The sequence below is a fragment of the Carya illinoinensis genome, chromosome 1 (assembly GCF_018687715.1).
Source record: "Carya illinoinensis cultivar Pawnee chromosome 1, C.illinoinensisPawnee_v1, whole genome shotgun sequence".
Lineage (NCBI taxonomy): Eukaryota > Viridiplantae > Streptophyta > Magnoliopsida > Fagales > Juglandaceae > Carya > Carya illinoinensis.
This window is the reverse complement of record NC_056752.1, coordinates 40,640,448-40,652,524: the sequence shown is the minus strand read 5'-3', so window position 1 is coordinate 40,652,524 and position 12,077 is coordinate 40,640,448. Positions and strand designations below refer to the sequence as shown.

General features: G+C 35.3%; 1 protein-coding gene across 2 annotated transcripts; it reads left to right on the top strand.

The window, feature by feature from the left end:
* The first annotated feature begins 3,300 nt into the window (after positions 1 to 3,300).
* LOC122319028 (GTP-binding protein OBGC, chloroplastic) lies at positions 3,301 to 11,578 on the top strand. 2 transcript variants are annotated; one of them, XM_043136889.1, is made up of 7 exons: positions 3,301 to 4,489; positions 6,194 to 6,467; positions 7,531 to 7,822; positions 7,974 to 8,133; positions 10,315 to 10,423; positions 10,693 to 10,836; positions 11,084 to 11,578. In XM_043136889.1, the coding sequence occupies exons 1-6, from the start codon at positions 3,366 to 3,368 to the stop codon at positions 10,786 to 10,788; spliced, it is 2,055 nt and encodes a 684-aa protein (XP_042992823.1). In that variant the 5' UTR covers positions 3,301 to 3,365; the 3' UTR covers positions 10,789 to 10,836; positions 11,084 to 11,578. The 2 variants fall into 2 exon arrangements, with proteins under 2 accessions (XP_042992823.1, XP_042992831.1); XM_043136897.1 differs by having other exon boundaries at positions 10,984 to 11,578.
* Positions 11,579 to 12,077: the final 499 nt, after the last annotated feature.

The window sequence follows — 12,077 nt, the reverse complement described above, 5'->3', positions numbered from 1 at the left end:
CTGGGGGTTGCATGCACGCAATGCATGCATGGCCGTCCCATGAAAACAATATGTTTTTTATTTTTATTTTTTTTCAATAATACATTTGGAGACGCCGTTCCAAACTCCAAATCTCTATTTTAAAAATTGATAATAATGCCAATTAAGTCATAAACTTTTGACGAAAACAATGTGTTTTTATTATTGAATTAAAAAGATAACTTTTTGAGACTTTTTATGTAATACGTGGATTGTAGTACATGTTTGTTTAATAATCGACGCAGTAAATATCTCATGGATATCGCTACCAACACATGAATTAAAAGATGGCAAACGAATCTCAAGCGGCTCTATGTCCCAACAATCCATCACTTTCTAATTCCACTCATAACAATGAAATTATAAATAAGTTTTCAAATTTTAGTTTTTTGAGGGACAAAACTCAAGAAAACCACTTTTTTTTAAATTGTAAAGCAAATACATCAATATGTAATTGGGGAGAAGAAAGCAAAGACTTTCATTAGCACCCTTCTTTAGCTGCTTGTAGTTGGCGGCTTGTTAAACAAGATTCATTATTGTGATTGTGAGCTGCGCATCCGCCAAAGGGTACGTTTTTGGATTTACTACCTCTCCTATTTGAAAATTCATATATAACAAAAAAATGCATGATCAACAAACAGATCCCAAACCAAATAAATCTCGTGAGAGAGAGAGAGTGGTGGTTTGATGATGATGGCTAGTGGATTGATTTACAAGATGAAAAACGTCAAGGATGATGGCTGGAAAATGGTATATGACAAGAGAGAAAAATAACCAAGCAAGACCACATCAAAACTCACGGTTTTAAGGGCTAAAAAGCAGAGCATAACCGAACTCAAAGCACATAGATTTGGCGAGAAACAGGGCACGGTTTGAGGCAAAAAACAACTGAAAATACAAGGATTTTTCAACCTAAATTCAGAATACCAAAGGGCAACGAAAATAGAGAAAATTGAGCATGGAATGAGTCACGACTTGGACCTGCAAAACTAGTAAAACAGAGGAAATAAAAAGTAAAAGAGAGAAGGAGAAGCACGGCCAAACACTAGAAGAAGAGAAAAAAATAACCAAAAGAGAAAAAGAAATAAAATACTAGAAGAAGAAGAGAAGCAATCGCCATAGAAAAAGAAAGAAAAAAAATGAAGAAGAAGAAAGAAGAAGCAGCGGCGTGCGCAAGAAAAAGAAGCAGAAAATAAATAAGCCATAAGGGCTATAGGCCAAAACGCATTGTTTGAGGAGAAAACATGGAAAAAATAATGGAAGTTAGGAGTAAAACAGGAAAAAAATAATGGATAAAACGGACATATGATGAAAAAAGGAGGGGCAAAATGGAAAATGGAAATGTAGATTTTTTTGCTGCGAGTAATATTCATGGGGATTATTTATTTAGTAGCGGGTAAAAGCAGATAAGCCATGCTGAAGAGGGTACAAATTAAATAGTTTTTTACGGCGAGTTTATTCTGCGATAAAAAGATAATTTAACTCGTCATAATAATTATTTTTCCATTAAAGGTCCATATGCTACCCGTGTTTATTATCTAGAAAACAAGTTGATCACAAAAACTATAGACAATGTAAGAAATATTTTTTTGCCATCAAACATTATCGACTACAACAATCTCATGGGAAAATACTTATATTTATTCTCTCTAACAATTTTGATAGTAAAAGACTACTTTTTCCCACAATATTATGCCGCAGAAAAAAAAACCTCGTGGCAAAAGCCACTATATGTTGGTAGTGCAGTTCTAATTGTTAGAATGACCAACAATATCTTTAAGAAACACACCAAAATAGTAGCTATTTATGTGTAAAAAAGGACTTAAGATTTGTTTAAGACTTTTATGTTATCAAGGATCTCCCACCGTCAAAATTGACATACTACATCTAAGTACTATGTGTGATGAGCAGTCCTGAGCAATATAGTTGTCAAAAGGTTCTTTATTTAAAATTGCAAATGGGAAACTTGACCCATGCTTGATTTAACAAATGTTTTCAAAATATTTTAATTTTCTTAAATCAAACCAAATATCTTTTAATTTCAATTGTATTTTTCTATTTCAATTTTCATGTAATCATTAGTATTTTAATTATTTTAAAAATATAATAATCATTATTGAAGGGGATAAAATTAGTGTACCTAGATATACCAGCTTCAACCCATCAAAGGACCAAAATCAGAAAACAAGTGAAAAAAGACAGAGAATCAACAAGACAAAAAAAAAAAAAAATAAAGAGAGAGATAGGCCAGTCAAACACGTAAGAGATGAGTGATATAAAGTTGATTTTCTCACTTATAACTAACATGGTCACAATAAAAGAGACTTGAGATTGAGGCAAAGGGGGGCTTCTTATAGACTTCTAAGCGACAACTGCAAGGACATAAAGAAATCATCTTCAACCTTACAACGAGAGCTACATAGATATTATTTTTTCTAGAAAAAGAGATCTACGATCTCCATTATACATATAAAAACGAGTGACTATAAAATACTCTTATAGTAAATTTTTTCTCCAAACGACTTGTGGACGTAGTTCGTATGTTAAATCATATAAATCTGTATGTTTCTATTTATATTTATAGTATTATTTTTTTATTTACTTATATGGATGGACATACGAGCATCGTATCAACCTCCCGAATTGCTACCATGGGCTTTAGACGATATCGATCGAGGTCCGGTTCACCACCATAGACTTGAAATGACTCTTTATCCTGTTCTGACTTGTTGTGCAATTTTTTACATTAACAAATATAATCTTTAAAATTTTCAAAACAAAAATAATATTAAATAATTATATTAAAATAATATTTCAATTTTATTTTTACATATTTATTTTTTGCAAACTTGTATTGTTCTTATTTTTTTAAAAATAAATTACTCAACTTTTTCTTCCTCCTCTTTCAAAATTCAATCAAAAAAATGTTTTCAAAATTTTGTTTCAATTTTATCGAAATTCTCCCTCAATTTCTCATCCGCAAACTAAATATGTCTTTATGTTCCACATATTATGAAGTAGGTACATAGAATAATGTTATATATAGTTATAAAATATATAAGTACCATATAATTATTTTGAAAAAATTAAAATTTATTATTAAAAAAATAAATTTTTTTTTTCATATAAATCTTATATTTATTTTTTTAAAAATTAATTACATAACTCTCGTACTTACAATTGAAAATATTATTTATCAGCAAATGTGTCTTTAGAAGATTTCCCGCTTGACATCAATATAGACACGTGGCGCCTTATCCACTTTCACTCAAATCCCAGATTGTTCTCTCATAAGAACTAAAAATCCCGTTAACTTGTTTGCCGCTTCTTTCCGCCGCAGACGGAAAATGGCCTCCATTTCCACGAGCTTCTTCTCTCCCTTAGCTGTCGTTCGTCCAAACCCTCGCGAGCCCTCTAAGAGAAAGCCCCCTCGAAACCCTAACCCAAAACCTAAGCTCAAGACCCAATCCGGTAGGTACAAGTCCCCTTCCGAACCGGTCGCTCTCTCCGCCGGGGAAGCCACTACCTACACTCGCCTCCCTCCCAAGGAGGATTTCTCTGTCCCCTCATTGAATCTTTCTCACGAGGTGAAGCTCTCAGAATCGGTCATAAAGAAAGTTGAGAATGAATTTGAGGGTTTGAACAGCGAAGAAGAAGAGGACTCCGTGAAGAATGGTGATTTAGGGTATAAATACGGGAAATTTGAAATCTTTGAGGTTAATTCTGATTCGGAATATGACGAAGGCGACGATGATTTTGAAGAAGAAGAAGCAGAAGGGGAAGAAAAATCTAGGTTTATGGGTGGCAAAAGAGTGAATATGTATGAAAAGGATGGTTCCTATAAAGGAATAGTGAAGGAGCACGGAGTTTCGGCAAAACTCTACGTGGTCGGTGATGACGACGACGACGATGATGGCAAAAAGTTTGGATTTGATAGTGGTGAATCCGTAGATTTTTATGATAACGAGGGCGAGTCTTTTGAAGAGGGAGATGCAATTAAAGAGAAGGGAGTACCGGCAGTCATGCGGTGTTTTGACCGGGCCAAAATATACGTCAAGGCCGGAGATGGTGGAAATGGCGTCGTGGCGTTCCGGCGCGAGAAGTACGTACCAATGGGGGGCCCTTCAGGCGGGGACGGAGGGAGAGGTGGGAATGTGTATATAGAAGTCGACGGGTCGATGAATTCCCTACTGCCGTTCCGCAACAGCGTACATTTTCGGGCCGAGAAGGGGTCTCATGGGCAGGGGAGGATGCAGAATGGGGCCAAGGGAGAGGATGTAGTGGTCAAGGTGGCGCCTGGAACAGTTGTTAGGGAGGCAGGCAAGGAGGAAGTACTCTTGGAGTTGTTGTATCCGGGGCAGCGGGGATTGGTTTTGCCCGGTGGGAGAGGAGGGAGAGGGAATGCCTCGTTTAAGTCGGGAACGAATAAGGTGCCACGGATTGCTGAGAATGGTGAAGTTGGTCCGGAAATGTGAGTTCTCTTTCTCTGTTTCTGGGATTGTTGGAAAGGACTTTTTATTTCTTTCTTTGAGTTTTTTTTTTTGTTCAATTAGAGTAAGGTGAAATAATTGTGAATTATTTGGTTTACCTAGATCATAGAGTTGTAGCGCGTAGTATTATTTCCCTAGATCAACGCTAAGGATATTACACTTTCTATGCTTAACATGGGCTCTTAATTTGTGACATTTTTTTCTTCAAAAGAAAAAAAAAATTGTGACATATTTCCAACTAGATGCACCAAAGCCCTTGTTAGGATTCAAGGGTACCCATTATTTTAAGAGTACACATAATTCTTAATATTGAAATTCAGGCTGCAGTATTTTTGCTCATCCAGGAATTTGGATTTTGGAGGTTTTGAATCTTTAGCACAATCCATATACTCAGAATAGATTCAAAATTTAATTGAATAGATGTATCTGGGGAGAATTCAATTTGAAGCGACTGTTCCCTAGATGCATATATCATGATATTTTGTTTCAAAATTATTTCAGAATTGAATCAATTTAGAAAAGACTAGTTTTGAAATTACATAGGAATATTAAAAACATAGTTTCAGCAATTTTGCAACGAATAGAACATTTAAAAGAGCACCAAAATTAGTACCTTGATCTCCAAAATTCAGGCGTGGACGTTGGTCTTTTCTCCTCATACTCTCTTTATGAGTTTATATTAATCATGAGAAACCTGACAAACGTTTTTTAGAGGTACCAAAAACCATTTATATAATATTTTAAAGTAACTCTAACCAACAAAAGAAATAACTTATAAGCTCTTTAAATTCCTCTAAAAATCAATGACCCATATGAATCTATTTGTTACGAAACTAAAAATGCATGAGTTGAGAAAATCAAAATATATGCACTAAGAAAACTAAAAGACTATTAACATTCAAGAAGATAGGGGCTTATCTAACATCATGGGTAGATGTCGTGAATGAGCAGAAACAAAACCCTCTAAATGCCAATGCTTCCCTAATTATATATTACTAGTCGCATGTCTGCTTTATGCTTGGGAAAAAGCTCCGAATTTGTTATAGGAATAGGAAAAAGGAAAAGAAAAAACTCTTTGATTTTTGTGTGGTAAGTACAATTGAAGTGAAATCTGAATGGTCTTTGGGAAGTGGAAATTGAAATCAGGCAGTGATTGATGACCCTGTATTATAGTTGCCAGATCACACTAAGCCATTTGAAGTACACATGGATGCATCAGACTATGTCATAGGTTGTATGCTACTACAACAAGGTAACCCAGTAGCATATGAGAGCCAAAGGGTCTTTTGGGAAGTGGAAATCGAATGGTCATTTACATAGTAGGGGGAGTGTACAATATGATTAAGCAAATGATCATAATAGGTGAAGTGGAAAGGTTATGTTCTAATTAAGTGAATAATAAAATTAAGGAACCAATAAAATAAAATAAAGGAAAATAGGAAAATGTTGAGGTTGCTCGATTAGAGCAGAGGAAATGGTTCAAAATTTATATAGGCAATAGATAATAGATAATAGATTTGCCGAAGGCCTAGTTGCACCAAGTTTTGTATGTTGTAGGGCTTGAAAGAAGGCTTACAATTTATCTACTCACTTTTCCCTGTCTACGCCACACAAGGAGTAATTAATGTATTTCCAAGTAATTTTCCTTCTTACATGCTTGTGGTTATGGTGGTGTTCTTGATCAGGTGGTTGGATTTGGAGCTAAAGCTAGTTGCAGATGTTGGAATCATAGGTGCACCAAATGCAGGAAAAAGCACACTTCTGAGCGTGATAAGTGCCGCACAGCCAAGAATAGAAAATTATCCCTTCACAACTTTACTTCCTAATCTGGGTGTAGTTTCATTTGACTATGATACAACAATGGTGGTAGCAGATCTGCCTGGTTTACTTGAAGGAGCCCACCGGGGTTTTGGTTTAGGCCATGAATTTCTACGGCATACTGAAAGGTGTTCTGCTCTGGTACAGGATTTCTATCATGAATTTCTTTTCAATAATGAAGTAATTAAGACCTTAAGAAGCCATATTATACAAGTTTTTTTATTCATATTTTAATAACTCTCCTGACCAATGTTCTTACCTTTTTTTTTTTTCCCTATAGGTACAAAAAAACCTTGGTCTCCTCTAATTCATTTTGTTTTTTTAAGTAAAAATTTTACTCAACGAATGTAATAGGCGAAGCTCATATACACAGGAAGTATACATGGTCTCCTCTAATTCATATCGTAATAAGTTTTCAAATTGCTTCATTTTTAAGGCATGCAAATAATATAACTGCCCCCCATCATTTCTTTGCTAAGAAAGCAGTACAAAAGGAAAAGAGGATTAAATTTTCTCACCTATATAGCTTTGTGCTCTTTCTATTTTTAAGTAACAAAAATACACAAACCGAATTAAATAAAGACCCCCCCCCCCCCCCCCCCCCCCCAACAAAAAAAAAGAAAAAGAAAAAAAAAACCCTGCTTTTCATAACAATCAGTATAAACAAGATGTAAAAAATTGCTTCATTTTTATTATTAAAAAAAAAAAGTGCTTCATTTTTATTCCTTGTATTATGGATAAATAGTTGCAAGAAGCCAAAAATGATTGAATATGAGCCTGTTAACTGGGTGCATTGAGAACTTTCCCCATGAACCTGATGGAGAAGTGTTTTCAAAATAAAACTGGGTAAGTAAAGTGCCTAGATTGCCTTTTGTTTCAGGCATGAAATCTGAATTCGGAGGTGTAAAGAATGTTTTAAATCTTCCATCTTTGGCTTTGGAGAGTCATTGTTATCATGTGGTCTCCCGTTGATACGTAGTAACACTAGTTAAGTAAGAGCACTCAATTCCTTCTCCATGTTCCATTCATATTGGCATGTCCCCACCCCCATTCCCCTAAATGGAAAAGAAAGACTCTTGATCTGTGTTTCAGACAATGTAGTCAGTTTGATCTTTTGCCTGTTTTGACTCTTGATCTTGTCTGTTGGGGTTGCATGCATATTTGTGGGCTAATAGAACATTTGTTACTTTTCTTGAGTTGTTAGGTGCATGTTGTTGATGGCTCAGGTACGCAGCCAGAACTTGAGTTTGATGCAGTTCGTCTAGAGCTGGAACTCTTTAATCCTGAACTTGCTGTAAAGCCTTACATAGTGGCTTATAACAAGATGGACCTTCCAGATGCATGCGAAAAGTGGCCATCATTTAAGGAAATGCTGCAAGCTCGTGGGATTCAACCTTTTTGCATGAGTGCAGTGAAAAAGGAGGGCACTCATGAAGTGATCTGTTCTGCTTACGAGCTGTTACAAAAGAGTAGAGGAGAAAAAATGGATTTTGAAGGTTAAACCATTATCCTAGTTTCTCATTCATTCTATATATTTTTCTCTTTCCTTAACCATAGTTGAAATCTTAAAATGCAAGTGTACTGTATAGTCGATACTCCCGATGTGACACATAGACTGTTTTTACAAGTTCGTTCCATCTGTTTCAGGTCCAAAAGATCTGGAAAATTTGAACCATGTAGCTGATTTGGTACATAAACAACGAAGTGCCTCTATTAATGAGTTTGAGATCTTTCATGACAGCAGCACTAATACTTGGCATGTAGTTGGATCTGGGTTGCAACGTTTTGTCCAGATGACAAACTGGCGGTATGTTAATAAATACTCACTATGATCACTATACATAATTTTTTTTCTCCTATTCTTCTTCCAGTCACATTTTAAGCTGACTGCTGACTCTGGTGTGCCCTTATTTTATTTTTTCATACTCTACTCCACTGGTCGATTGTAATAGACTTTAATGGCATGAATGTACATGATTTCCTTGTATCTTTATACAGTCATATGCATAGGTGTTGCTCTTGTATATGTCCCATGGACTTGGCTTCGCCTATTTTAATAAAATTATTATTTACTGATAAAAAAAAAAATGCTTCCCATGGTTATGTTATAGTTCACTTCTAGCTATTGTGCTAGGTAGTCTGGTTCAGGCTAGACAAAGGAATGGTATGCCCATATTGGTCAGTTTTGGATTTTGTATCTCTGGTCTGGAATGAAGTGTCAAACAGGAATGTGCAAACTCCAACCTGCATGGTTGTGCTGGGTTTTCCATTTCAGTTAGAAAGTGGATTAATTGTTTTGGATTGGTGTTTTTTATGTAAGAAAGCTGGTGAATCGGCGGATCATTTATTATTACACTGTGAGGTGACTAGGGTGTTATGGTATGAAATGTTCAGTAGAAGTGGAATGGCTTGGGTGATGCCTAGGAGGGTGGTGGATCTTTTTGCTTGCTGGAGAGGTTTAAGGGGTAATTTGCAAACAAAATAGTCATTTTTCCGTACTCATTGCGCACCCCACTAATGTGATTGGCTGTGTCACTTTTTTTAATATAAAAAAACTGTTTTAGCTAATCACATCGGTAGATTGCACAAGAAGTACGCAAAAGTGACTATATATAGCAGAACTCATTTGCAAATTGCTGTTGTTTAGAATATGGTCCCTTTATGCTTTATGTGGTGTATTTGGGATGAGAGGAATGATCGATGCTTTGAAGATAAGGATCGCTCAGTGGATGAACTTAGACTTTTTTCTTTAATACCTTATTTCTATGGGCTTTGGCTATTGTGTTTAATGGAGCTAGTGTCCATGATTTCCTTGTTTCTTTTTCTAGTTTCTGACTTTTAACTAGGTTCAGTTTTAGTTTTTCTATACTTCTTGTGTACTTGATTTTGCCTTGCTACTTGTCTTAATAAAATTTCTTATTCATCAAAATAAAATTAAAAAAAAAAGTTAGAAAATAAAATTTGGGATTTTATAATCTTTTGTGTGTTCTGACCTCAGGAGAACTGCATCTCACCTTAATACTCTGCATGTCCATTTTCTCTCTCTTTTTTTTTTTTTTTTTCCTTTTCTAAGATGATATTTTCTTTGGTTTTGGGGGGTTTCTGTTGTCCAGACATGTCAAAGAACATATAAATGCACACAAATATGAATACACAGGTTTCCTCTTGGCAATGTTTGATAGGGTTTCCTCTCTCATTGTTGCCGAGTATGTTGCAAAAATTGTGTGAATTGATGGATATAAAGACCCGAATATTGAAACTTAGGTTTAAAATTAGAATGATATTCCTATTTTAACTGCTCTAGGGGTTGGTTCAAGTGGTAAGGGTCTTAGTCTTAGGCTCCGTTTGAATGTTGAGTCGAGTTAAGATGAGTTCTTTATGAATAGTAGTGAGTTGATATAGTGGAGTGAGTTTTGTGGAGTCCACCTAAGATGAGTTTAGATGTATTTGGATGTTAAGATAAATTTATATGTATTTATGGGAAGTTGAAAAAGATTGTGAGTCCAACGTGTAAAAAGGTTTTGAGTTGAGAGGAGTTTAGTAATTTGAGAGTTTGGTGTCTGGATGTTAGACTCGGTTTAAATTTAGACTAAACGAAGTTCCAAACGGGGCCTAGTGGTATGCTCGCTTCAGGTCTAAGGTTTGAACTTTTGGGTGCAAACAATTTCTAGGGGCCACGTCCCATTGGTGAAAAGCAAATGATTTACTTGATCCATGTGATGGGGACGCATTACATGAGTCTGGGGTTTAAATATTGCATCTGCACGGTCTCCAAGATCCATCGTGATTAAAAAAAAATCTAGTTTAAATCTTGGAGAAAGAGGAGAAACTAAAGAATCCACTAAGAAGTGGTACTAAAAGGCATTGGGCAAATCCTTAGTTGGACCCAAATTTAAAAAAAAAAAAAAATCACCTGGATCAGATATTGCCTTTGCTTTGTATCTGACACATCTTGTGAAAATTTGTCAATTCATTTTTTGGAAAACAGGTATGTGGACTCACAGAGAAGATTTCAACATGTTCTCGAGGCTTGTGGTGTGAACAAATCTCTTATAAACCTTGGCGTCAAGGAAGGTGACACAGTGATTGTTGGAGAGGTGTGTTCCTACTGCCTTGTATTCTATCTCCGCAAGTGGTGGTGATCCTTGTGATGCCTCACCCTAGCACAAAACTATGTATTTCCACATCCACACACAATTGTATAGAAGGCATTCCCAACTGGGCAAATTTATGTCAGATTTGATGCAGCAGAAACCTTTACAACCATGTCTTTCTCATGAGGAAATGTAACAGTGTTTTCATTCCGCAAGTTCAAAGGAAAAATATGAACATTACTGACCATGTGTTTCTCTTTGCTTTCTGCCAGATGGAGATGGTGTGGCACGAGTCCACCCACGGTTCTGGCCCATCAAATGTGAAAAGTGGATCAGCCACTTCAATCAAATGGCCTCAGTGGAAGTAACTCACTCATCTGTGTTTTGTTGCTGCTATTCGATTGTTGGTAATGCAGGTATAGTCCATGGACTTTGTTTCTAGAGTAATTGTTATAGAAGCATTGCTCACAGCTATTTCTACCATGCTAATCGTGGGTCTCTGGAAATGAATATTTTAATGGCTCTCTGATAGTTAATCATGGTAGAACCTTGCATATTTGTAGAAAATTTGGCATTAGTGGAACCAGTTTTACTTTTACTACAAATTCGAGTTAAAATGGCCATTGGAATATAATCCAAACTCGTCGGTTTGGAATTTTCAAGTTGTGGCAGTTGAGAAACAGAGGTTTTGTGCCAGACAATGGGCAGATGCTTCTGCGCACTACTATTTTTACTGATGTGAGGGATGCGGCACTGGAAAGCATGCCAGAGTAGCGTCAAGAACACTACATTGGTTTAATGCAGATCAGTATGACATGATACTACATTCTCAATTACTTATTTCCAAAGCAAGATATTTGAAGTCAGATGGTCTTTTCGTCCTCTCTCTCCTATGCAGCAACAGAAGCACATGCAGAATATGATGGATGGAATGCCCTTACATTTGCAATCTAACGAGTCTTCAACCAACCACATAGGAATAATGTTAGCATTTTTATTTTCGAAACTTTGGTTGGCCAATTTGATCTTCTCTCTCTTTACTATCTCACTTCATGCTTCTGTGTTGGTGATGAGAAACTTCATTAATTTTGATTAAATGAAGAAGATAAAGTCGAGAGCTATTTATTTTAAATGAAAATTAGTAAATTGATTGATTTATTTATTTCTATCCAAGATATCCTTATTGAAAATCTTCATAACGTAAATGCTACAAACACAACACAATAATATTCAGAATCAGCAAAACTCACAAAAGTTTACGAATAGAGGTAGTTTTTTAAATCTCGAGAATTAAAATGTCAACTGTCAAGCATACGTGAATTCATCACGCTGGAATAAAATTCTATCAGATGCATGTCATAATATGCGTGAAAATTCGTTTACAATGTACTTTTGCAGTGACGGGAAAATGTGAATTCATACAAAAGAGCCCTTTGGATTGGAAAATTATCTCATTTCATATTATTATTATAATTTTTTTTAATTTTTACATAAAATATAATAAATAAATTATTTTTTTTCAAATCTTAATTTAATTTTTTTAAATTTTAAAATAAAATAATAATAATATTATTATTTTATTTAACTTTTATTTAAAAAATCTTATTTCGTCTGACGATCCAAATAATTCTTAAATTATCACCCCTTCGTATCATCA

Coding starts and splice junctions, on each gene's coding strand:
- LOC122319028 (XM_043136889.1), top strand. CDS start 3,366: ATGGCCTCCATTTCCACGAGCTTCTTCTCTCCCTTAGCTGTCGTTCGT. Junction 4,490..6,193: donor GGTGAAGTTGGTCCGGAAAT/GTGAGTTCTCTT, acceptor GTTCTTGATCAG/GTGGTTGGATTTGGAGCTAA. Junction 6,468..7,530: donor CTGAAAGGTGTTCTGCTCTG/GTACAGGATTTC, acceptor TTGAGTTGTTAG/GTGCATGTTGTTGATGGCTC.